The following is a 25,933-nucleotide window of genomic DNA, read 5'->3' on the forward strand; positions in this document are numbered from 1 at the left end:
TCTGCTTCAGTTATGCGCTGTTATGACAACAGCTCTGAAAACAAAACCTAGCTGCTAAAACCGGGTAAGTCATACTGATTGTGTCAAAGCAAACCCCCAAGGTGCCATGAACATCATCTTATTTCTGACACACTCTGCTCAGCTTACAGGGAGTCACAGTTGTCTGAAGCAGGTGGCCAGCACACCATGTCAAGTGGGAAGAGTGGTTTGGTGAGATGCAGGACATCTGCTACTGAGATCATGCTTCGTTTTAGGATTCCCCAAGGAGCCCAGCATAGATAACTTTCTGGCCTGTTAAAAGGGCAGGAACAGCAGTCAATTAACAAGGCACTAAATCACAAGTGCATTTCATACATCTTAGAGCAGGAAAGTTTATTATTTAGTATTAATTAATTAATTACCTATACCGCCCTTCATCCAAGGATCACAGGGTAGTTTATAATATAAAAATTCAAAATTACCATTGTAACAAACAAACAAAACATAGTTTAAAAGGCCATCGATTAGAATTATCCAAAGGCCTGGGGAATATTAACTTTTTTTGCCTGGTGCCTAAAGATATGTAATAAGGGCCTTCCTGGGGAGAGCATTCCACAAGCAGAAGACAAGTGTAGACACATAGGCTTGGTTCACAAGAGATATGCAGTGATTTCTGTTTACTGGCCATCCTTCAAAGGCAGTTGTTTTTGATGCAGTGATGCCAGGAGTCCAAAGGTTAGGCAAAGGTTCCCCAGTGTAGAAATCAGAAATAGCAAACAAGCTTTCCTTCCACTATGCATCATATTCTGCAATAGGCAGCTGGGTGGTGCTTGTTTGGGGGCACAGGCTCTGTTCATCAAGGGGAACAGCAGCTTCTCAGTTGTACAAAATGGTTCCAGACCTGCTCCAGGGTGCCTGCAACATGCAGAGGTTCTCCAACAGGTGCCTTGTGTTTCCTCCAGGTAGAGAGTTTGATCAGAACTGCTTTAAGTCAACCTGTTGCTCCCCTGAACTGGGGAGCAAGGTAACCCCACAATTAATTGGTAGTTGTTGTAACCCTGAGCTCATATATATTTATAATCACTTGCTTTGATATAGGCTAATCGGCTTGCTTTGATGCTACCCTTATCTGTGAGCTCCGAGCCCAGAAAGGGGAACTATCTGTAAGACTTGGGCATTTGCCACCTATGTCCTCATCTGGGCAGGTGGAGTGATGGGAAGTCCTGGCCAGAGTGACGTATGCTGCTCTGTGTAGAAAGAAGGCATGAATGTTTGCTTGGGTGTGGGCAAGACATCTCCTTGCTGCGATGTCCGTCCAACGTCTGTAAAGGCAGGGAGACCTGGCAGGCTCAACTGCTATAAGTCAATACCGTTCTTTTACCAAAGCACTAGAACTGGTCATTCTGACAAATTTGACATCCTGGTTCAAAACACTCGCACCCATGAGTTTGATGACAATTGAGGAGTTCTTTCCTAACCTTCTGTCACAGCCCCCTTTGCTGTAATTATAAAGCTCAGCAGAGACAGCAAACAGCTTCTTCCTCTCAATATCACTAGAACTGTTTTCCCCTTGTGCCTTTTTCTTGCAAATATACCCAGTTCTCACCTCTGCCACAGCTGAATTGCTGGTTGCAGCTTTCCTCAGAGTCTGTTCCAGCTTGCCAACTAAAGAATTCTCTGTTTACAGCCAGTCTTTTAATTATTTTTTTTAAGAAAACAAAAACAGGCAGAGACTGCTACATGGCAAAAGAACACTTGTTCCAATTGTGGGTAATGTTTACTTTCTCATTAGTTGCAAGTTTCATGAACAATGCAACCCACCAAACTTAGACTGCTTCTTTATAAGGGTCTTCCTGCAGATAGATCACTATCAGTTCACCTCAAGGACCACATGATGGATGCCAACCTCCTTTACATCTAATCTTGAAACTTGGCTCAACTTCTCCAGCTCTGGAGGATGACTAAACATTAAGGCTCATCTCTCAGCCACCAAAGGTTCATGGCCCCAGTAATGAATGTGATCCCTCCCCCCCCCCTTTCATGATGCAGATAAACTTGGCAGCTAACAAGCTAGGAAAGAAAAAAACAAGGGATAGTTGGAGGACTTTGATGAGAGGACCCACTATTCTAAAGAGGAAGATGTTTCAGACATTTCAACACAGGCAATTGCTAATGGATTAATACGGGCTTCGTTTTCAGTAGAATTTCACTATTTATTACCTAAAATGAGGCTCGATGTGAACTACAAAAAGAACATCCATCTTTAAATATAAATATGATCCAGTCATATTTAAAATCTTTTTCTTCTTAATTGTAGAGACACAAAAGGAGACAGGCAACAAGCATGTTGGATGGTTCCTTAAACAATGCTCCAAAAGAGTTGTTATTTTTTAAATCTGTGAACATTTTCTAACATGATATGTTTGCATTTGGCTCATAAGTGTCTGTACACATTCTGTATTGTAGTAAGACATGTTAAATATTCCACGTGTGAACTCCCACACCCCCCACACCCCAATTAGGTTAACATACTGTAGATCTCACCTCCTCTTTGGGCCTACAGCCCCACACCTTATTGCCTCTTCCTCCGTCCACAACTCACAAATAAAATACTGATCACAGACAACACTCCCTGGCCCTATAGCTAGAGACACCCACAGCACACCATCTTCTGAAATGTTTAATTACTTTGCAGCAGCTCACTAGTCAAGAGGAAGACCAGCTCAATCCTGCTACAGAAAGGCAGTTAAGTAAAAAGAGTTGTTGTTTTTCTTTAAGTAAAAACCTGGAAAATACTGTCTGTTGTGGGGTGGGAGAGTGGTAAAAGGCAATCAGACTTCCTGGAAAAGATGATGGAAAATCCACAGCCAGAACAGATCCTATGGAACAAGAGAACTAGGAAACATGATACTGTGGAGCAAGTGCTTTGCACTCTTGAAGCAGGGATGGGGAATTTGCAACCCTCCAGATGTTATTGGGCTGCAACTCCCATTATCCCTGGCCATTGACCATGCTGGCTAGGAATAGAGGGAGTCAGAAGACTATCTGGAGGGCATCAGGTTTCCCTTCATTGCTTTAAGCTGCGTCCCTTACATAATACATGAGCCCTTTTGTGCACTGTCCCCTCTCTCAGCTACTGCCGAGTTCACACTGCTCTGAAAGCCAATTGAACCCAAAGAGGCCATAAGCTAATCAACAGGGATGAGTGACGAGCGAGTATCATTTGTCGCAGCAGCATCTCAGATTCACTTGCTGCCTGGGAGGGACATCTCAGCCCTGTCTGCAGAGCAGGCTCCTTTTAAGGTTGTGGCCATACTAGTCCTCCCCACATTTCAGTTTATCATCCTTTATCATCCCAGGGCATGTCTTCTGCATACACACTATCTGCAATGACCATTCCAGATGCAGAGATCCCCCCCCCCTTAAATTAAGTGCTGAAATTGTCCCGACTGCACCCACAGCCACCAGCCCACCTATCCATCCATGTTTTTTGAGAAAGGGACATGGATGGAGCACTGAGACGTGCTACCACATTTAATTAACAAGGTGGCTTAAGTTTTTTTTAAAGGATTTACAGGTGCACTGGCACAAATTTTCCGCTAAAAACATATGGCAGACAGAAGGGCAACACAGGGCTTCAGTCAAGGACAGACATGGAAAACCCCATACTTTTCATTATCTAGAATATGATTGGCAGAGGTGGTGGGCACACGGACGGACCAGAAAAGAGGGCACAAACAGTGATAGATCCACAGGATGTGATGTGGCTGGTACCCCAGTTATATGTTACTATCTGCATTTAAAAAAGGCTATGGGTATACCTTAAGAATAATCAGTGTGTGATCTTTAAATGACAACAAATCAACACCTTGATAAAGAGAACGAGCAAGGGTTGTGTTGCTAAAAGAGAGGGAGCGCAACACATCCTTTTTTCTTTAAAAGGGAGAAATACTCATGGAGTCAAGTCATATGGATCTGCTCTTTGCATCCACATCACACTCCCACTTTGAAAGGCTATGATGCTCTGCCAATGCACTCGAGACACCAGAATAGCACCAGAAAGTAAAGAGATGGAAAACTGGTCTCCAACCAATCTCTTGAATGCATCACAGTGGCCGAGGGCCACGGTTAGGCCAGTTAAGATGCTACCATCCTTCATTTGGCTTCTGCATGCAAGAAATGTCTCCTGAGCTGCCCGCTATGAAGGCTCACTTCCTGGGACATCAAACTGGCCGGCTTCACCTTGCTGCAGGAACTGCAGGAGAGCGCTGTTCTCATCATACAAGGCACTCCATCATTTGAAACAGAAGTACAAGATGGTGGTTTCAGGGCATATGCAAAGACGGTGCTTGCTTTCTCCTCACTCCAACTCGATAAAAATATTAAAATTCTCAGACGGTACAAATTCAAAAATTCTTCCACAGGATTCAGCTTTTTGTTTCCAGACCCTACTTCTCCGAGGCCTCATACCAGCTTGATTCTTTCAGAAATAAAGGGTGGAAAATATGCCTCTCTAAAGGGATTAAAAGAAGTTCAGTTCCCGTTGGGCTGGCGGACACAAGTGTCTCGCCATCAACTCAGCAAAAAAGACGACTTTTCTTACCAATACTGTACAACACTGCAACACTGTCTGGCAGAGTCCACTGCTTGTGCAGTTTGTTTAGCTGCTGGATTACAAAATATATATATAAAGGGGGAGGAAATCACCCCTTTAAAAGTCAGAGAAGCAAACTCCCAGAATGCCCTGTACCCCACAGAATAGTGCTCTGGGGGGTTCAGCATTGCAGGAAATACCTCGGAGGAAACCAGCACTTCATGCCCTCTGTGCCCCTTTCCCCACACATTGCGCCCCTTGTGGGCAGACTCAGTCCAAACAAGTGTCCAGAAAGCAATCCTTGAATGGTGAGAAGACTTCTTTATACTCTGATTTGGTAACCGTTGAGATCCGGCATAGCTTTGGGCTCTGTAGGCTTCTTCTCTCCAGATGGTCTAAAGGGTAGGGGAGAGAAAGGGGGAAAGGGAGGAGCACAAGTGAAATGGAGTATCGTTGTGCAGAACCTTTTCCAACTGTTAAAGAGAGGGTTGAATATGCACCTCTCAATGCCCCACCCAGCTACTACAGTGATGGGAGGGATTTTCAGCCAACTGGACATGCTGAATGTTCAAAGAATAAGTTCAGGCAGAGGTCCAACTCTTGGCTTGGCCAGCCACATTTTCAGTCCCCAACTATCCATCCGCTTTACCCTTGGGGGACCTCGGGAGAGATGGCGGCAGCTTTGGGGAAGGCTGGAAGTAGTGCCAGCTTCTTGCTAAGCTTCCCCAAGGTGATCTGGCCAAGCCAGAGGGGAGTGGGTGAGGTTGCAGATGGCATGGATTTATTTTCTGCTATGCATATCAGGGAGAGAAGACCTCCTTGACTTAGAAGCAGGTGCAGATGTCTGTTCCAACCCTGTGGGACACTGAAGCTGCCATCCTAACACATGCTTGCTAGGGAAGAAGTGGGGATCCTTTGACATTGCAGATGTTGCTGGACTACAACTCCCCAGCAAGCATGGCCAATAGCCAGGGATGGTGGGAACTGTAGTTCAGCGACATCTGGAGGACCAAAGATTCCCCACACCTCTGCTGAACATAGTTGGGCTTATGCCTAAATAAACATCTGCACAATTGCTCTGTAGGACTGAGGGCTCCACTCAGGAGCTGCACTTAAAAGTTCAAAGATGGCAAAGAAATAAACGTAACAAAGTTGCTGGTGGGTGCTATGATCAACTTCACAACATCCAAACAGATGGAAAGTGAGGTGTTGCTGAAGTAGCAATCAGAGGCTGTATGCACCCAAAAGATGCAAGTAAATTTTTGTGACATGTGCCTCAGATGACAACCAGCTATAAAGTTTCAAAAAGTGTGTACTGCAGATTTGCTTGCATGCTAAAACTACAATAAGTTGTTACAGCTATTGGATTTTAATAGTATGTATATGCTATTGCTGTTTCATATAAATCATTTTTCTATATGCAATTGCTTTAACTGCTTTTATATAGGCAACTGTTTCAAATACATTTTTATTATATTGCAAATTGCTGTGGAATGTCTCAGGGGAAGTGATTTGTAAGTGAAATGAATAAGAATAAATGAGGAGAGAGATGGGGACAAAAATCCCACATCAGGATTGGTCATCTACATAGAATCAACATCCTTTGTGCTCACCGCCGTTCTGTCCGGCTATTGCGACGATGTGGACTGGATTGGCTTCGCTGTGGGGATGACACATCCTTCTTCCTATCCTTGGTGGGCGATGGTGGCCCTGTTCCTTTGCTGATCTAGGAGGAGGAAAGTGACAATGAGCAGTAGAAGCCATTAGGTTCTTCCCACAGTAGCCATGTAAATTCACATCCAACAAGTGCAGTAAACATTAAGAGCAAGGAGAAGGAGGTTACGGCGGAGAATGCTAACACTAAGCATCTATGTATAGCTCCTTCTGAAATGTTCAAAGCACATAACCAATATGTTGCATTAATCAACCTTCTTCAACTTGCAAATCTCCAGATGTTTGGGACTACAACTCTCATCATCTAGGACTATTGATCATGCTGGCTGGGGCCGATTGGAGCTATAGGCCAAAAGAGGAATGCACCAGGATGGAGAGAGCCTTGGTTTTCAAACAGGTTAGGTCTCAAATGTTTCGGCTCCCAAATGCCGCAAACCCGGAAGTGACTGTTCTGGTTTGCGAACTATTTTTGGAAGCCGAACATCCAATGGGACTTCCGCAGCTTCCGAATAGCTGCAGAGCATGGCGGAGTGAGATTTTAGTCAGGGATGGCCCAGCTCATATTCTTGGCCATTTTACTGTGCCAATTCTTGGTGGTTCTGCATGCATTTTACTACAGTGTGAGCTGTCTTGCATCATCTCACATCAACACCTTATGAATTTAAAGCATTTTGCTGTTCCACTAGAAAATCTCCCAGAGTTGCTTAGGTATGATCAGTAAAACTGGTCTCTGCCCAGATGCTTACAATCTAAAAAGACACCACACAAAAAGGAGATAGGAAGGGGGGGGGGCGGGAAAGCAAATTACACACTAATTCTTACAGAAATATAGTAGTTATTGTGCAATGACCAACTGGAATATAAAACAGTTCAGGGAGAGGAGGAACCAAAGCAAGCTGCTCTCTCAGCAGAGCTGAGAGAATAGCCCTGGTTCTGTCTGCTGCAGCCTGATGGAATCCTAGGTACATCTACAGAATAAACGAGATACTGCGGCTATCAGTTTGTTAATAAAAACACAATATAAAAATGGAGTAAACAGACAGATCTGAGACCTGGATCAATGGAGAAGCAAACAATTCTCCTCTCCTTTCCATTCCTTAGCCCACTTCTGCCTAGCACTCAAGAGATTCTTAAAGACTTTGCCCTAAAGCATGGCATATAAAATTCATTAACAGGCATCCAAGTAAGAGGATTCAAGGACAGCAAACACGGCGTCCTCCACAAATCCCATCAGACCTTGTCAGCATAGCCAATGGTTAGGCAGGATTGGAGCTGTTGTAGGAGGGGAGAGGAGGTTATTGGTTTGGTTTGGTTTGTTCTTTTTCTTATTATGCATTTTGCGTTTTTACCTTGTATTTTTGTGCTGTGAACCACCCCTGAGATCTACGGATGAAGAGCAGTATACAAATTTAATGAATAATGATTATAATGGTCATGATAGTAATTGTCCAACAACCTCTGGAGGGAACCATGTTGGCTACCCCTGAACTAGACAAACTCAACCGAGGGCTTTTGGCTTCAAGGCTTGACCCCAGCAATCAGAACTCAGCATTAATAAAGCACTCGCAAGGTAAGAGCATCTCCCACCCTCTCACCTTCAGCCTCATGTCACGGGAATGCCTCTCGAGCTCCTTGCGGAAGTCCTCACGGCCCAGCTTCTCCACATCCAAGATGGAGTGCTTCCACTCAATCTGCTCCACACTATGTGGGTCATGGGACACACACTGGCCAAGCTTCACCTTTTTTAGGGTGTGCCAACAGCGCCGGTAGGCCTCCTCATAATCAAAGATCAGTTCGCTCAGCGTGCGGAAGGTGGGCGCTTTGTACATGAGATCCTCGCGCCGACTAATGCCCAGGGCACCGTAGCGGCCCCCAAAGTTCACTCCCAGCACAATATGGCGGAAGTAGTTCCCTGAGAAGTAGGTTTTGAAGCTGATGGGGAAACGCTCCAGGGTTGGCATGTTGTTGGTGAGGTAACTGTGAATGGTGAAGCATTCAGGAAACAGGTGGTACAACAGAAAGAAGAATATAGTAAGGGCCCTTCCCCACATCTCCAACAATATCTTAGCCACCTTGGTTGATTATGTCCAACTCTTAGGACTACGAAGATAGGTAGATCTAGATAGCAAACCCCATTGATCTCACCTGAAGATACAAGTTGAACAGACCTGTCTGCTTTGGAGGGACCTTCTCCCCTAAGTGATAGCTACAGGCAGTCATGCACTTGGGCATAGTCCTGAAGCATCAGTGGACCAAAAAGACTATTTGGTACAAAGCTCATTTGGTTCTTCTTGGTTGAGACACAAGAGAACTCCCTGCCTGAGGAAACTCACCATGCCCTTCCTTGATGTCGGCCTTTTGTCACCTCCTAAATATTTTTTTTTATTATGGCAAGAATTTGTTCCCCCAAATGGAATGCTTGGTAATACCAGATGTATTTTGCTAGCTGGTTTGACAGGACATGACATGGTGGGCTTCAAATGCTACAGTATTAAAGCCATCCTGTTGAAATGACTGTGCTTGAACTGATATGCACACACTCTCCTGAGAGAAAAGGATACATTCCCAGGATCACAGCTTCCAGACACTTGATTGGCAGAGCCTCTTTTGTCATTTCTTTGGCCAGATCCATCAGCCTATGGAACAAGACAACAGGAGGAGCAAGAGAATTAAGGGGGGGGGAGAGTTAGTTTCAAGCAGACCATAGGTAGAGAGAATGGTCTGGGAGAGGACAGAATGGTCTGGTCGCACAAGGACAGAAGGAAAACCCTTTGCTTGATTCAGACTCAGTTCCTCACCACAACCCTCTCCCTCGCTGATGACACACAGTTTCCCTTCAATAATTCAGTGACAATTCATCTTCCAAGCCAGACTGCATCCTGCACATATATTTGGATTAATTTCTATTTTGATCAAACCCATGGTGTTCCTCTTTTGTTATTCCCGAGGTAGGAGGAACAAGTGCAAGGTGGAACGGAGGTCTGCAAAAAGCCACGCGTAATCAGGAATGTGCCGCTCCAGTGTTCATTAAATGAGTTGAATGTCTTTATATAAGCAAGACATCAATGAATGACAGAGGTTCCGAGATACTATGCTGCATGGAGTTCAGGGATACTGAAGCAGGAAGTATATGGACTGTATAAGGCTTATAAATCCGGAAAATAAAGACAGAACCTTGCTCTTTTACAGACTATTATGCATACTTTCCAGGACCTCAGCATCTGGAAGAGTACTGTGCTCTTGTACTGTAGTTTGGGCAAGAAGTCAAAACTCCAAGCAGCTGCATCCAACTTGAGTTCAGGTTTTGTGCTGTGCCTCCCCTGGGAAGCAAGTCATTGAGACATCAGCCAACAAAGAGCTCAGCTTGGGCCTTTTGGCCAGCCCCAGTAGAGTCTTCAGAGAAGGTAAGATCCAACAAGGATGACTTCAGAGTGATAGTACTTACCCAGTCAAAGGCCTGCTTTTCTTGATTTCAAAGAACTGTGTCCCAGTGTGATTGTACCTGGGAACAAGGAATTAAGGGCCACACAGCTTGGAAGAGGTAGCTGAAGGAGAGAAAGTTGCTACAATCACAAAACTCCTAGCTAGCAAAGCATCAACAGCACAAAAACAACAAAAAGAGAAATTGGGTGCTCTGGGACAAACTAGATGTGATGCTAAATGCATAATTAGAAACCATGCCAAGGCTGTTGCTTTTATGATTTAATAGCAAGTCCATAGCTACCAATTTTCATCAGGCTGCAGTTGTGCATGGAGAAATTTAACCCTTCTCCCTCTGGCCACAATACTAATGAAATTCCATCCCCTCTCTGGCCATGCAGCCACAGAAAAGCTCCCACTGGTGCCAGTTGCAGTTATGGGCACCTACATGGTTGGCTTTTAGCATAGCCAAGAGCCTTCAGCAACATGTTAAATCCCTCTTCCTTACCAAAGCTAGGCAGAGGAGAGCAGCACATTATCTCCTGTCCCTGACCTTCCTCAAAGAATTAAATGCAGAGTTCCTCCTTTTGGATTGCACAATGGGCATCAAGTAAAATGCATTTCTCATACCAGAAGCCTGCAATGGATTAACTTCATCTTGCTTACGCAGAGGATGCTAAGATGCCAAGGGAACAAACAAAAGGAAGCTAGTTTTAGATGGCAAAACCACAAACAGCAGTTTCCTTTGGGAGGGGACTGGGCTTCTTTCCCCAGTTGGTCTAAAGTGCCAAGCAGGCAGAAATTCTTTTTTGTGGTCAAAGCAGGGAACTTGCCCGGCTTCCCTTTTCATTCCTTGGCAATGTGGCAGAGGTCAAAAGGATACTGAAGCTCCCTGATATAACGCTGTACAGCTTCCAGACGCTCAGGGATAAGAGTGGACGGCTGGAGCGTAGGCACACTTGGTATGGGAATCTGTGCATAAGAGGGGGAGGGTGGAGGCAAGGTATGAGATCACCAAACAGACATCAACTTACAGACACAGCCCACACCCAGACACAGCACCGAAGGCACATTGAATCATCATTCCACAGAACCACACGAAATAGCTCATTTTTATTACCGGTCACCTGAGGTTAGTAATGCAGAGCAAGAAAGCAAGAGAGAATTATTCCATTTTCAGATAACCTAAAAGAGAAGTCTGATTATTTCAAGAAATTCTCAAAAAAGGAAAGAGCTGTGATATGCAGGATGAGCTGGGAGGATACCACAAAGTGATTTGGAAAGCAGTTGCAGCAGAAATAAAAAATGTGCATCACAGACTTAAGGAGTGTTATGCCAGCATTAACTATGGTAAGTAGTAGCAGCAAGTAGATGCAGGTGAAACGGACAGGTTATTCCTGTGAATGAGGAACACATTTCACATCTCTTAGGGAACAGCGCAGGAGTCCCAGCTATCAGTATCACGCAGCCACTCTTAGCAGAAGGTGATTAAAATGAGGGGTTGGAATTAGAGCACCTACAGCCACTCCTAGTGCTGTGGAGCTCGTTACTATTCAAGATGATGAGCTGTGGTCTGAAAGCTAAGCATGCTAAATGCACAGAGACCAGCCCTTAGGCAGAGCCATTAAAGGTCTATGACTTCAGGTGGGTGCAACATTTAGCAGTTATTAGTTTCTCCAGAAAGGGTGTGCACCGGAGAAAGAGAAAACGGAGAGCTGAAATGTACTTGCCAAGCAAAGTGATAATGCTAGATGGGCTTCCAGAAATGCAGTGCAGGCACTTGGGCATTTTTAAGGCGTAAGAGCTGTACAGGAGAGAACTGCCTGGGAGAGTCCAGATTTTTTTCTTTTTTTAAATCAACACACTCCTTAAGCCAAGGAGCTAAGCTACAGATAACAAGTGAATGGTGGAGGCACAAAAACCTTAAAACAAGCAAACCTCCACACACAACCTTCCAAATACTAGAAGAGTTGCTAGTCAACCTAATCCATACAGAAGTTGTGCCTTATCTAAATTGCAGCTATGTTAAAAAACAGTACTCTTAGTTGCTTCCTTCTCTGCTGGAAGAAGCAGAAGTTGCTGTTGCTGCTTCTCCCCATCTGCTTTACCTCGCATATGAAATATTCCCAGTGTAACTGAAACCACTTAAAAGTGCAGAAGAATCTCCTAATACCTATAACTAGTCCTTCACTTAAGCAATTAAACTGATGAGGAATCCAGTATACTCTACACAAACCTGGGCCTGGAGCCCAGACCAGGTTAAGGTTTCCTCTTTATCCAGGATCCTAGTCTTCACTTAGTGAAAGGGAGGGAGGGCAGAATGAGAGACAGTAATCTGTCCCTTTTATCTCAGAGCTAACTGATAAACTGTGTTAATGCTTTGTTGGGACACTGCCCTGCTGCTTTCCACTCAAAATATGTCCAAGCAAAAGCTTTAATTGATCCAAGCAACTGCTAAAAGGAAACATAAATCTGTGGCTGCTAGCCCTTTCTGAAGAGCTTTGAAAAGCTGAGTGTCGTGCTTATGGCTACTTAGTGAAGTCAGCAACACAGCCAAGAAGAGACAGTGTGCTTGTCCACATCAGAGAAAAATGTGGATTTGCACCTGCCTTTCTCCCCTTTAATGTAGGGGTGTCCACATGATGTCCTCCCCTCCCCCCTTTAAATGCATGGCTGTTTGGTCTTAGACATTTTGGATTTTTTTCAAGGATTGAAAGCCTGTTCTTCTTAAGTTTGATTCCTGAGCCAGTTAACATGTTTAGGAATTGTTTCATCACATTCAGGGGAATATCTGAAAGGAAGCAGAAAAGTTTGCATGTAATAAGATGGTCTCCATGTGGACGGGCAGTGTGAATTCACTGTAGGATACCAACAGAGATAACTGGGCACCTAAGGTAAAGGTAAAGGGACCCCTGACCATTAGGTCCAGTCGTGACCGACTCTGGGGTTGTGGCACTCATCTCGCTTTATTGGCTGAGGGAGCTGGCGTACAGCTTCCGGGTCATGTGGCCAGCATGACTAAGCCGCTTCTGGCAAACCAGAGCAGTGCACGGAAACGCCGTTTACCTTCCCGCCGGAGCGGTACCTATTTATCTACTTGCACTTTGACGTGCTTTTGAACTGCTAGGTTGGCAGGAGCAGGGACCAAGCAACGGGAGCTCACCCTGTCGCGGGGATTCGAACTGCCGACCTTCTAATCGGCAAGACCTAGGCTCTGTGGTTTAACCCATAGCGCCACCCGCGTCCCCAACTGGGCACCTAATGCAACATTAAAGTGGTCGAAGTTTAGAGGGGGCCCAACAAGGCAATGCTTTACTGGAGATTCTACTTTGTAGAAGTTTTGCAAAGCATATATATTTCCTCAGAGGCAGGACAGTGAACACCATTGTTAGTTTGCGGCAACCGCTCCCACACAAAATACTCTCGTTGCATTTTGCAATACAGACAAAACCATAAATCTAAGTGTGAATTCCTGGCATTGAACTACGAGACTTGCCAGCCACCCATGTTTGACTCTGAGAACTTGGGACTGGATCTCATCCAGATATAAAGTCTACAGAAAAAAGTATTACAGAGATGCTTTGGAACTGTGGAGATTTGGCAGGTCTAGTGTGTTCTAGTATTAAATCACAAAACATCTAGGGGAAACATTTAGCAATAATATACAATGATAAAGTATCATGTACCTTTAATGTGGTTTTAGGTGGTACATAATATAGCCCAGTACTAACTCTGAGATGCACTTTTGTTCACTTCTTTCATAATAAACAAGTCCTTCTGGCTCTTCTATAACCCTTATTCCCAAATCTCCCCTTATGGACCTCTCTGTACCTTAATATAATCGATGGAGGCCCCTTGTTAAAGCGTTCCTTCAAGCTCAAGCACAGAGAGTTACTCCATGGATGCAGCCATGACCCTACTTCATCCCAACTGAGGAACACCTCCATGGCACCTACTTAATTGGCCTTTCTGCACACCACAACTTTTTGTTCTCCCACAACTTTTTAACACCCTCCCATTTTAAATTAACATTTTAATATTAATTACATTGAACAATTTATTTATTTTTTTGGCCTTTTACAGCTGGGCTACTTTTAGCTTTCTGAGATGGTTTTTTAGCTTTCTGAGATCAAGACCACTTGATACAAGTGGCTGTGGCTGCTATTAGATTTTGCTCTCTGTGCTCATTATGGATGATATGGTGGCATTTGGATGGTCTTTTATCTATTTTGTTCTTCTTCTTCTTTAAAAACTTGTCCAAAAACTTTCTACACATCACACAGAGAACTGTGTATTGGATTTTTTATAATAAATAAATTATGGAAATCTACACAACCTTACTAAAGAGCATAAGGAAGGGAACGTCAGCATAGGGGGCATTTGGTGCATTGCAATGCCAGCTGGCTGAGTTGGGTGAGCCAAGGGAGACAGCAGTCTGGGGAGAGCAAGGACAGATGGAAAGCCAGCACTCTTGAAATGGAGAAGTAGAGTGGACTCCACTTAATACTGCTTGCACTTGCTATTAACAGCTGTTTTGTCTGAGGCAAACATGCTAACCATCTGCCATACATGGTAACAGCAGCCAAGGTCCCACTCATGCATGTAGTCCTCAGCATGGAAGCTACTTGAAAATGCAGCCATGTGGCAAACCTTCTGGTTTTGGCACCTTTAACTGCTTGCTACCATTGCAAACCCCTGGATCCCCACTGTGGGTGCACAACAGGGATCCCGTCACATGCTACTGAGGAATCTCCCTAGATCAAGGGTGTGGAGAACGTAGCTGAAGATGTATGGGTAGCTCTCCAGGCGACTGGCAGTTAGGGATGTACAAAGGCATTGCTTCCCATCCTGCCCCATATCAGTCGCATGCAGCACTGTTTCCATTCCACTGCAGTTTGCCTTCTGCCAAAAACTGCTACATAATTTACACAGTAAATTATTCAAGTTATGTTGTCATTGTGTTATTGCTTCTCATTCATTTCAGTGCAAAGGAAACACAATACATATTGTAGGTGGACTGAAAGAAACCACAGCAGTGAATATTGATTGTATTCACTGGATTGATTTCTACTTTGAATAAGTGAATAAGTGAACTTTGGCCATTTCTGTTCCTGTTTCTATTTCAGTTGCAATTCATCAGCATCCCAGTTTCCAGTAGATCAGCAAGAGCTTCTGACTGCCAATTGTCTAACACTAGGAACACCCTGAAAGCTCTCCTACCTCCAATCTTGTTCTGGCGTGTGTGTGTGTGTGTGTGTGTGTGTGTGTGTGCGCACGCGCGTGCTTGAGGTGGAGTGAATGTTTTTGTGAAAGAACTTGTGTGCCAGATTCTAGTACTGGCCACAAATTCCTGGGCTGAGCATGTGCTTAGAGGTATCCGGTCAACCCTGAACCCATTCTTTGCACCTCAGGATTTGGACTGCAGGATTCTATTAAAAACCCCAATCGCCCAAGCCCACTGGACTAAGGGCTGAGACTGTTAAGGTTTGTGGCATTCACATTTTGTCTGCCTCCATTAAAAGTTGATAGAAGTTGGCACCTACAGCTCTTGTGCAACTCTTTTTCCTGAATCTTCCCTATACATTTAGTGTCTAGATCACTTCAGGCACCTTGACCAAGCTCAGACCACGATAAATGTTGACGGCTACTAGTCATTTTTTGCCACAACATAATAAGATGGCTGTTCTGATCTGGAATTTGGTTTCATTTCAGAGACACCTTCAGCACACAGCAAGTAAGAGCAATCCTTAGTCTGTGGGTGTGTGCGCACATACAGCTGTAAAGTGCATTTGCTGCCTTCCCTTGTGCAGATGCATCTTCTGGTCTGTGTACACAACTGCCTTCATACAGTTGGCATACTGCTCTCTTGGTGTTCTGAAAGCACCTTTTGGTTAGAACGGTTATAAGTAGTCGTACGTTTTACAATGCATTCTGAAGCATTTCTTGTGTGGAAACTGAGAGCGCCTTCTCTGGGAACCTCCTGTTGGGGAGGGTTTTATGATGTTTTGGGGCTTAACTCGTGTAGCCACTCCTCCACACTTTCATGGAGATTCATCTGAGAAATACCCAACCCATTCGGTGTCCTGGACTACCTCAAAGATCATGCTTGAGCCCCACTCCCCCCAATATATATCAGTATACTGATACTTTAATCTTTGGAGAGTCACATAGGTTTCACTAATATTTTATTCGTTAAAAGGAAGGGCAGAAATAACCTCCAATAAGCGATTGTGCCCTTTAAAAACCCAGGTGGAAACAGCAACCAATAACTCTTTCTCCTCTGTACTTGAACACAACTGGAAAGGAGCTGGCTTCCTCCACAGCATTTAAAAATAATAATAATCCCCCCAGTTTATCAAAATCCCAAAGCTTTGATCGGCTTAATGTTGCAATGGCTATAAACTTTTTCCCACTAAAAGCCGTATTATCTGACGTCTTATGGCTGCAGGTCAACAGATTTGAAGCTTTTCTATTTTGTACGTTGCCCTTTAACAAAATGTAGTATCTATATGTTGCTCTTTAAAAACCACAATGTCTCCAGTGGAATCAAATGGTGTAACAGGGAGCCTGAAGTGCCTTTTTTGCACTCCTCTTTCAATAAATGAAACTGTTGTAATGTTGCGTGCCTGGTGGCAGGACAAAGGGAGACTTTGAGACCTTTTCATATCATACTGTAGGCATCAAGAGTAGTATACTAGCCTCATCCGTCCAGTATAAAAATTATTGCAAAACTTCTTCTAATACCGTCTCTTCCTCAAAACGGTTCCTTTTCTAGCCCAAACTAGTTGCAGTATGCCTATTCTGTAGCCCTTTTGCAAGTCAGTTCTACAGCCTTGGATGATGATGTGCATGTTATTCAGTTACTTTACCCCAGCACAGGTCCCAACCTCATATGCTTTCAGCATTAATATTTTAACAAATTTGTTCAAAAGCCGGATAGTGCTATCAGAGGCTACTTGAGTTACCTCAATCACTCATGCACACAAAGGGCACTTCTGGAGCCAATCTGAGCACACTCCTCATCAAAACAGGCAGCATTCCCAAAGATTGTTCCAAGAATTCTGCATTCCCTTGTGCTGCTATGGAAGATCCAGACTCCATTAACAAACAAGAAGTCGCTAATGTAGACGACACAAAGACATCAAAGACCTGTTGATACCATCTCAGGTATGCAAAGGCAGAACCCCAGCAGTTTGCATGCTCACTCTGCAGTTCACCTCCGGGTTTCAATCCCAGATTCCCCCTCCCCCCTCCATCTTCCTATTTCATTCATTCGCTAGCCTGTAACTCCGAGATTCAGCTCACACCTGCACGAAACAGCTCCCTCTCACCTTGGGCAGGTCACTGGCTCCCCGGATCCTCAGGGCCACCCTTTCTCCCTCGGGGTGGATCTTCGCCACGTGCTTCCACATCCTCTCCCAGGTGGCCTCGTTGACGGGCAGCCCGCCTCGGTTGACGAAGAAAGGGACTCCTCCATCTCGGAGATCTTCCTCCGCATCTTCTTCCTGCTCCTCGTCTCTCTGCGCCACCCCTTCGCTGGCCTCGGACCTCCGATGCGCGGCCGCGCCGCTCCCGCCGCCGCCGTCCACTCTGCCTCCCGACATGCCGGCGGCCGCATCCACCGGCTCGGCGTCCCGCTCGCTTAGGGCGCCGCCGCGCCGCCGGGCCTCTGGCGCTTGCTGGGGCCCGAGCTGGCCGCTGCTGGAGACATGGCAGTTAGCGAGCCGAGGCCCTTGAAGACAGACGAGACAAAGAGGGTGTGGCTCATTCACGCCCGGAGCCCGCAGCGCCCAGCAGAGCCCAGGGCCAAACTCGCCCGCCCGCCCGCCAACCAGAAGGGCGGAGGAGCCCCGAAGCGATTGCACGAAATCGCTCTCCCTTCACATGCCAGGGGCGCAGCAACGATGCGGATTTAGGGGTTGGGGGGGTTTGGGGGGGGGGGAGAGAAATGCATATTTAAAAAAATTCTTATTCAGTCTGAAATGCCTCACTCACCTAGCAGGGCATCGCCAGCCGGTAGAGCAGCAAGTCCACGAAACCATCCCAAGGGAGCCAAGGGAGAGACTCGCCGCCCGCGCGCCCGGCGGCTGAGAGAAGCTAAACAAAAGGCGGCGGCGGCGGCGGCGGCGGCGGCGGGAGTCAGGCGCAGGCGAGCGGAGGAGCCGCTCTTCTGCCGGCTGCAGAAGGGGAGAGAGGGAGGGAGGGAGAGGGAGGCGGGGTGGTGGTGCTTCTCCTCCTCCTCTTCCTCACCCTCGCGGGGTCCTTCTGAGGCGCAGCCCAAAGCCGGCCGGCTGCGAGGCAGGTGAGCTCAGCTCCTGTCACAATGCCAAGAGCGCGGCTGCGGGGCGAGGCGGGCGCGCGCGCGGGGGAGAGAAGCCGGGGAAGGGGCGCGCGCGCGCTCGCTTCCTCTCGGCCAGACCCGCGAGCCGTGGGTGCGGCTGAGCCGGAGGGACAAAGGCCCGCCCGCCCGCCCGCTCTGAGGCAGCGGCTCGCTTTGCCCGCTGGACGACAAGGAGGAGGAGGAGGAGGAGGAGCCGGCGGGGCAGATGCTGCTGCTGCTGTGGCTGCTCCTCCTGCGCGCAAGGGCCGCGGTCTGCGGAACCTGCTCGCGCAAAAAATAAAATAAAAGCCGGCCTGGTGCTGGCGGCGCTCAAGCGCCCGAGGGCGACACCGGGGGGCGGCCGCCGCTGGGTCTCCCTCCCTCCATCCCACCCACCCCTGAAGCCAAACTCGCCCTGCGCATGCGTTGCTTCCTGGCGGCCGCGGCTGGTTAAAGGGACAGTGACACCCCCCGCCCCAAATCAGGAGGCTGCTGCAAGTTTCGTTGTAGCCAGAGCGGCAGAGGGGAGAAGGAGGGGTGTCTCTCAGCCCAAAGCCCCCGTCTTCCCTTCCCTTTCTAAAGCTGCATGCAAGACGCGCGCTCTGCTGCGTATTCTTAGCCCCGGATTTTGGGAACGGATTGTTGTTACGGTGGCACTCTGTACATGCTCAGAGGCAATTGTCTTCAGGTTTTACTTCTCTTGCTCCAGGGCGGAGCTCTCTGGCATTGAGGACAGGCTTCTGGATGGGGCGGGTATTGTTTTCGTTTGTTATCGTTCTGTATAGAATTGTGTTTTTATATTGTAAACTGTCCTGTGATCTTCCAATGAATGAATGAAAGAATGAATGAATTATTCTTTTCTGTATCCGTTTAAAACATTTTAGTTCAGGCACGCCTATCCAGACTTGTAGAAATTACATGTGTTTTACCTCCTTTTTAGCTAATGTTGGTTTTAACCATCGCTGAAATGTTATAGATACCAGTTTTTATTTGTTTTTATAATCAACAATTGTGATGTTTTATATTTTTGTTAACTGCTTAGAGGGTTTTCTGACAAACAAGCAGTATATAAATTTTGTTAACTGAAATAAAAGATAAGAGCTACACTATTGTACAAATGCATATTAATGCTTGCATTTCAGTTCAGATTCCCAACCAATAACTGAATGGGTTTCCCCCCACCCAGCTGGAAAATGATACACAACTGCATGTGACTAGTGGCCATGCTGCAAGGGTGTGTGTGTAGGGAATTCCCTGGTCCACACAAATAAAGCAATCTGAAGTTGGCTTATCACCCCCAGGCATGGAGTTCAGGACTGGCCTTACAAACAGGGGGCAGATCAGCCTTGTGCAAGGTTCTTCTGGATGGGGAAGGGCTGTAGCTCAGGGACAGACCATCTGCTTTGCACACACGAAGCCCCAGGTTCAACCCCCAACATCTCTAGGAGGTAGGGCTGGGCGAGGCCTCTGCCTGAAACCCTGCAGAACTGTCACTGATGGTCAATGCAAAAATGACTGAGCTAGATGGACCCAATGCTCCAATGGTGTAGCATGGGTTGCCAGTGCCCAGGGCTGGGTGAGTGAGAGGGAGGGAAACTGACGCAGTACGCAAGTGCATTCAACTGCCTAATGGTGTTTGTGTCATTGCAGCCACAGAGATAAGAGGAGTTGTTCCCTTGTATGGAGAGGTTACTTCCTGGTTCACATGGTGAAGCCATTATCAATGGAGCCTAGCATCAGAAGCACACAGCTGCCTTGAGGCAGCACCATGTGTTGAAATTTTGCACCCCTAACAATTTTGCACCCAAGGCAACCACCCCTCTGCCCCCCCCCACTATGCCACTGCAACTCAGTGTAAAGCATTTTTCTATGCTCCTAGAAGCTATTTTCAAATGGTGGTGTCACTGGCGGAGGAAGAGGAGTGCAGGGGGAGCGCACCGCCCCTGGCAGCGCGATCCAGGTGGGGTGCCATCGTGGCTGCCCCCCCCCGCCCGCATTGGGCATCACGCCCCTGCGGGTGGTGCGCCACGACTCCGGGAGGCACACCAGCCCCGCCCCCGCCTGCTTTCCACCCCCCCCCCCCGGTGCTGGAGCATGAAGCACCGCCACTGGGTGGTGTGTTCATATGAGAAGACACTCTCAGATCTCACCCACAACCCAGATCTATGACTGTTCATTGGCCTTAGGGTGCGATCTGTGGACTTCACATGTTACACACCGATGGACAGAGAAATGGGATTGATTTATGTTTCTGGAGAAGCCTGTCTCAATACAACAGGTCGTTTACAGATAAGTCAACTCATGATTTCTTATGTCTGTGTATTCCCTTTCCCCATGTTGTATGTAAAGTGAAATTTCTGTGGTAGCCTGAACAGGGTTATGAACACGGATGGTTAATATGCATTTCTATATGTTCATATTGTTGATGTAAATGGAAAAGTCAGGATCTGGAAAAGCTGTAGAAAAAAGTAACCAGAATCAGGGGGCTGAAGGATTTCCCCTGTGAGGAAAGATTACAATGTTTAAGAGTTTTTTTGGTTTAGAAAAGAATATATATGGGACAAGACAGAGGTTATTATGTTATGCATTCCTGAGCAAATATGCAATTGTAACAAAATCAGTCACAGATTTGCTTGGGCAGAACAGCTGCTTGTCTCCTCCTCACAAAATGGAGCTACAAGCATCCCAGAGAAGAGACCCTGCTTTGTTATTTAATGGGCAGCAGCGGGTTTTTTAGGTCTGTGAAATAATCTGGGAGTTGCAAATGTCCAAAGGGCATTTTAAAAATTCCTGTACTCTACACAAAAAGTGCTTGTGAGACACTTAAGAAGCAGGGCATGGACTCTTTGCTAATAAAAGTGATGGCACAGTTGTCTAAGAGAAAAACCTTTGGATCCCTGGACTCTGACATGATTCTCTATCTGCTGGTCTACAGGGCCAGCCCTACCATTAGGTACCCAACAGCTTCTTTAGGCAGAGGCAGCTGAATGTGGGTGTCACGAAAGGGCAGCAAATTGTTAAGTTAAATTTATCATTGCATCTTCACAGCCAGGGAGGGAAAGAGGTGCCTGGGGAATTTATTTATTTTGCCTCAGGTGGCAGAAAAAACTTGACCAGCCTTGACCTCAAGGACTACACACCTTCATTTGGTGGCCTTTTAAACTTTGCGGGAGGACGACGACGACTATTATTCTGTTTGTTATTATGTTACAAATATTTATGTTTTTATACTGTAAACTGCCCTATGATGATTGGATGAAGGGTGGTATATAAATTTAATAAATAAATATGTAGATTGAGAGAAGGAGCCATTTGCTGCTTGTCCTCAGGCACCATAATGTCTTGGTCAGCTCTGCTGGCCCATTTCCAGCTCTGGGTGCAAGTCAAAGAGTTGGTCATTCCTTTTAAAATCCTGAGCAGCTTAGGATCAAGTTTTCTAAAGTTGTGGGTCCTTGCCTTTTTGGTTTGGTGACCCACAAGACCAAATTTACTTGCTTTGGAGACCCATTGATTTATTGTCACATTAGTTTTGGAGTATAAGTATTCATTGGCAATCAGCTGCATGCATTTAATTGCAAAGTTCGCCTATTTTACAATCATTACTTGAGGCATTCAAGCAAAAATTTACTTAACACTGCTGTTAATGTAAAATTGGTTGAAATATTTACAGTATTTACAAATTTATCCACATTTTTCTTTAATGGGAATGCAAGAACACCAATTACCTGATTACAGGATATTGCTTCATAATCTATACAAATCAATTATAAAAACATACAGATACACAAGCAGTGCTAGATATAATGAGCTAGGGATATTTCAAATAGTTTTAGTCACATTAATGTACCTTTAGGCAAGTATCAGTTGGATGGCTGAGCTTGCATTCTGCCAACAAGCAGGTCAATGTGGGGTTTGATGCTTGTCAGATATGGCCTCAGATCAGTATTGATACATAGCCTGCTACTGTATTTCATTTTCATAGCAGTCATTGCTGGAAAAGTTCAACATTGTGAGATGCCACCCCAATCTCCAAACGGGGCTTAGTTTGTGTTTCCTTCGGGAATGAGGCACAGTGGAGACTGTGGTGTCTTTATGATATATGGTTTATTTACACACATGTACAACCTGAGTCTACCGAAGAGGAATCTCCAGCAGTTACATCTCAAGTACGTTTCCGAGCACAATTCAAAGTGTTGGTGCTGACCTTTAAAGCCCTAAATGGCCTTGGTCCTGTATACCTGAAGGAGCATCTCCAACCCCATTGTTCAGCCCGGACACTGAGGTCCAGCGCCGAGGGCCTTCTGGCGGTTCCCTCATTGTGAGAAGTGAGGTTACAGGGAACCAGACAGAGGGCCTTCTCGGTAGTGGCGCCCGCCCTGTGGAACGCCCTCCCACCAGATGTGAAGGAAATAAGCAGCTATCCTATCTTTAAAAGGCATCTGAAGGCTGCCTTGTTTAGGGAAGTTTTTAATATTTAATGCTGTATTGTTTTTAACACTTGATTGGAAGCCACCCCGAGTGGCTGGGGAAACTCAGCCAGATGGACGGGGTATAATGAAGAAATAATAATAATAATAATAATAATAATAATAATAATTAGAGGGGCTTGCTTTCTACAGAAGCACAACATTGGTTTCAAAGGCAGCTAAACAGCTTCTGTGGGTCTCTTTGAAAAATGGTTTGTCCCAGCTAGCCTGCCAAGACTTCTGCTGGCTCCGCCTTCTCCCCTGCTTTTCAAACCTTTTGCAAAATACCACAATTTTCTTTCAGCCTATGTCATCCAAGCTGAAACCCTAAACCTTTTCTTTCTCTGTCCACTACTGCACACTGCTGGAAAAGGAGCCCCACCTCTCCCTGTCTTGCACAGGCTTTGCCCGACTGATGGCTTCCCCGATGAGTTGAATAATAGAGTAATAGAGTTGGAAGGGGAGGATCCTCTAGTTCAACCCCCTGCAATGCAGGGATATGCAGCTGTCCTTTATGGGGATTGAACCTTTGGCATTATCAGCACCATGCTCTAACCAGCTAAGCTATCCACATACGACATCACAGGTTGATGACTAGCCATCATTAGCCTTTGTTCGGAAAAACCAGGTTAGCCTGCATCTTTACATTGCTGAATCCAACATCTGTCAGCCCATCTTAATTCTCAAAGCACCAATAAAACCTCAGTGTCCAGGAATCCAGAGTGTTTCAGGGCACCCACAAACCCGTAACAATATGTATTGCCAAATGGCATCAGCCACAGCTACTGCTTCATCAGCAAGTTCAAGATAGTAAGTAATAACTGAGTAATTTTGGTGATGTGAAGCTAAAATCAGATAAACTTCGCTTCCAAAAATCCATATTTGAGGGTCCTTTCACATGACAGTTCAATGAGTTGTCGTTCTTTTTGCACAGGCAACTGCTGCAATTGAGTTTTGCATCTGCTCAAACTTCTCTGCTTCTTCTGCAGAAAAGTGGTGGACAAGTCTTGACTAAGCAAACTTCAAATCACTCTTGGCTAAACTCTTAACTCACCTTGGTGGGAGATCCAGTGACAGTTCACCACCAGGAAGTTCTTTGGAGTGACTATTACAGCTCTCCTCTGATGTGCAAGCAAGCTGTAAGAGTCATATTAAAACAACTCCCTATATGATGATAATAATAATAATTTATTATTTATACTCTGCCCATCTGGCTGGGTTTCCCCAGCCACTCTGGGTGGCTCCCAACACAACACTAAAAACACAATAAAAGATCAAACATTAAAACCTTCCCTAAACAGGGCTGCCTTCAGATGTCTTTTAAAGATAAGATAGCTGCTTGTTTCCTTGACACCTGGTGGGAGGGCATTCCACATAGTGGGTGCCACTACCAAGAAGGCCTTCTGCCTGGTTCCCTGTAACCTCACATCTTGCAGTGAGGGAACCGCCAGAAGACCCTTGGAGCTGGACCTCAGTGTCCGGGCAGAACAATGGGGGTGGAGATGCTCCTTCAGGTATACTGGGCCAAGGCTGTTTAGGGCTTTAAAGGTCAGCACCAACACTTTGAATTGTGTTGGGAAATGTACTGGGAGCCAATGTAGGTCTTTCAGGACCTGTGTTGTATGGTTATATGAGCACTTTGTGGCCAGCTATCATTCCCAAGTGTTAAAATGTTAGATTTTGCCTTTTTTGATTTTTGGTTACACTTGCACAGGCTTCACAGTCCATAGCTTGGGAAGCACTGACCATCTCCTCCACTTCTCTGCATAAAACTAGGGGGATTCATGCCACCTGAGATGTGATGAAGACAGTGATGCTGCCCTGGTGCTCCTACTAGCTGCGCCTCCCACCAGCCGCCCTTTGGAAGTTGTTGCCTAATTCCTGCACTCTGTGATGTGTGAGAGAGAGTTTGCATGTGATTTTTGATTGGGGAGGTCACAGTGCAGGGAATGTTATTGCCAGCTCCCAAAACAACCTTTTGCATGGCAATTAGGTTTGAAATCCACTCCTCATTGGAGTCAATGGAGGGCACTTTGGTGTTGGTGAGGTTGCAGCAGATGTGAAAGGGAGGGTTAAATATAAGGTTGCCAACTAACCAAAAAATGCCCTCTCCTCTTTTTTTCCTTTTTTAAAAATCTCTTTTTATTGATTTTAATTTGACAAACCAAAAATAAAAACAAACATAAATAAACAACATAAACTAATATAAATTCCCATTACTATCTTTCTTTGTTTACATCATCTTATTAATATCACCCCTATATACACATGTTGACCTCCCTCTTTCCCGATTTTGGGCTTCTTGCTAAATCTTCCTTTTTGCAGTTTCTTTGTTAATAATTTACACGTCACAAGTTTTATGTTACAGCTACTGTGATTTTTAAATTTCTGAAATTTCCTTCAATGTATGTTATAATTTTTTTCCAGTCGTCAATAAACTTTGTACCTTTTTGGTATCTAATTTTTTTGCGTCTTTTTTGCTAGTTCCACATATTCAAAGAATTTTATTTGCCATTCTTTAACAGTTGGGATATCTGGGGTCTTCCAATTTTGTGCTATTAATACCCTGGCAGCTACTGTTGCGTATTGAAATAATGTCTGATCTTCTTTTTTAATCTCATCTCCAATTATTCCTAATAGGAAGGCTTCCGGTTTTTGGGGGAAGGTATATCTAAATATTTTTTGAAATTCATTGTATATAAGTTCCCAAAACTTTTTGATTTCCTCACAGGCCCACCACATATGGTAGAAATTCCCTTCTTTAATCTTACACTTCCAGCAGGCTTTATTTCCAGTTCTATACATTTTTTTCCAATTTCACCGGCGTCATGTACCATCGGTACATCATTTTCTCCAAATTTTCTCTAATGTGTAGCACAGGCCGTGCCCTCTCCTCTTAATAGGTTTTTATTAGCAGCTTCACTAGCATAAATTGGCAATGGAAGCTTTTTATGCCATGGACACAGGCATTATTACCTGCTAATAAGCTGTAAGGTGAGCTATTCTTGGCAGAGGAGGAGAGGCTAGTAAAAAATTGGCAACTTTTGGCATCAGTAGCTAGCTAGCTAGATTGATAGAGGCCACAATAACTAAGCAATAAGCAGTGCTTCTTTAAAAAACACACACGTTTAGGGGTACTCTCATTTTCCTATTCATATTTGAAATGTGAAATTTAGATTCACAAAATGTTTAGGGGTACCCCTACCCCTGCGTGTCCCGTCCCCCAGAAAAAAGCACTGGCAATAAGCAAAAAGAAACAGTTGGCAACCCAGTACAACTAGTGATGAAATGAATTATCATAAGAATTCAAAATCTGACAAACTCCATACATCAAGATGACCACACACCTGGCAGGCTCCTGTATCTTTAACTGCATAAGAGGCAAATACTCAGTGGAAGACTTCAGGACTCCAGGATGTTGACAACTCATCATGAATCACTGGAGCTGGGAGGGGGACCACCTCTAACTGTAGACTGCGA

The 25,933-nt window shown here is 45.4% G+C and overlaps 1 protein-coding gene across 3 annotated transcripts; it reads right to left on the reverse strand.

Moving 5' to 3' along the window:
* Positions 1–357: 357 nt before the first annotated feature.
* VASH1 (vasohibin 1) lies at positions 358–17,974 on the reverse strand. 3 transcript variants are annotated; one of them, XM_028719049.2, is made up of 8 exons: positions 17,663–17,974; positions 16,999–17,399; positions 10,551–10,639; positions 9,693–9,749; positions 8,809–8,883; positions 7,843–8,224; positions 6,187–6,299; positions 358–4,968 (listed from the first exon to the last, which is right to left on the reverse strand). In XM_028719049.2, exons 2-8 carry the CDS (start codon positions 17,269–17,271, stop codon positions 4,896–4,898), a joined length of 1,062 nt encoding a protein of 353 aa, XP_028574882.2. In that variant the 5' UTR covers positions 17,272–17,399; positions 17,663–17,974; the 3' UTR covers positions 358–4,895. The 3 variants fall into 3 exon arrangements, with proteins under 3 accessions (XP_028574882.2, XP_028574871.2, XP_028574861.2); XM_028719038.2 differs by having other exon boundaries at positions 16,999–17,365; positions 17,663–17,791; XM_028719028.2 differs by having other exon boundaries at positions 16,999–17,368; positions 17,663–17,791.
* Between the last annotated feature and the right edge of the window lie 7,959 nt (positions 17,975–25,933).

The sequence above is a fragment of the Podarcis muralis genome, chromosome 1 (assembly GCF_964188315.1).
Source record: "Podarcis muralis chromosome 1, rPodMur119.hap1.1, whole genome shotgun sequence".
Classification (NCBI taxonomy): Eukaryota; Metazoa; Chordata; class Lepidosauria; order Squamata; family Lacertidae; genus Podarcis; species Podarcis muralis.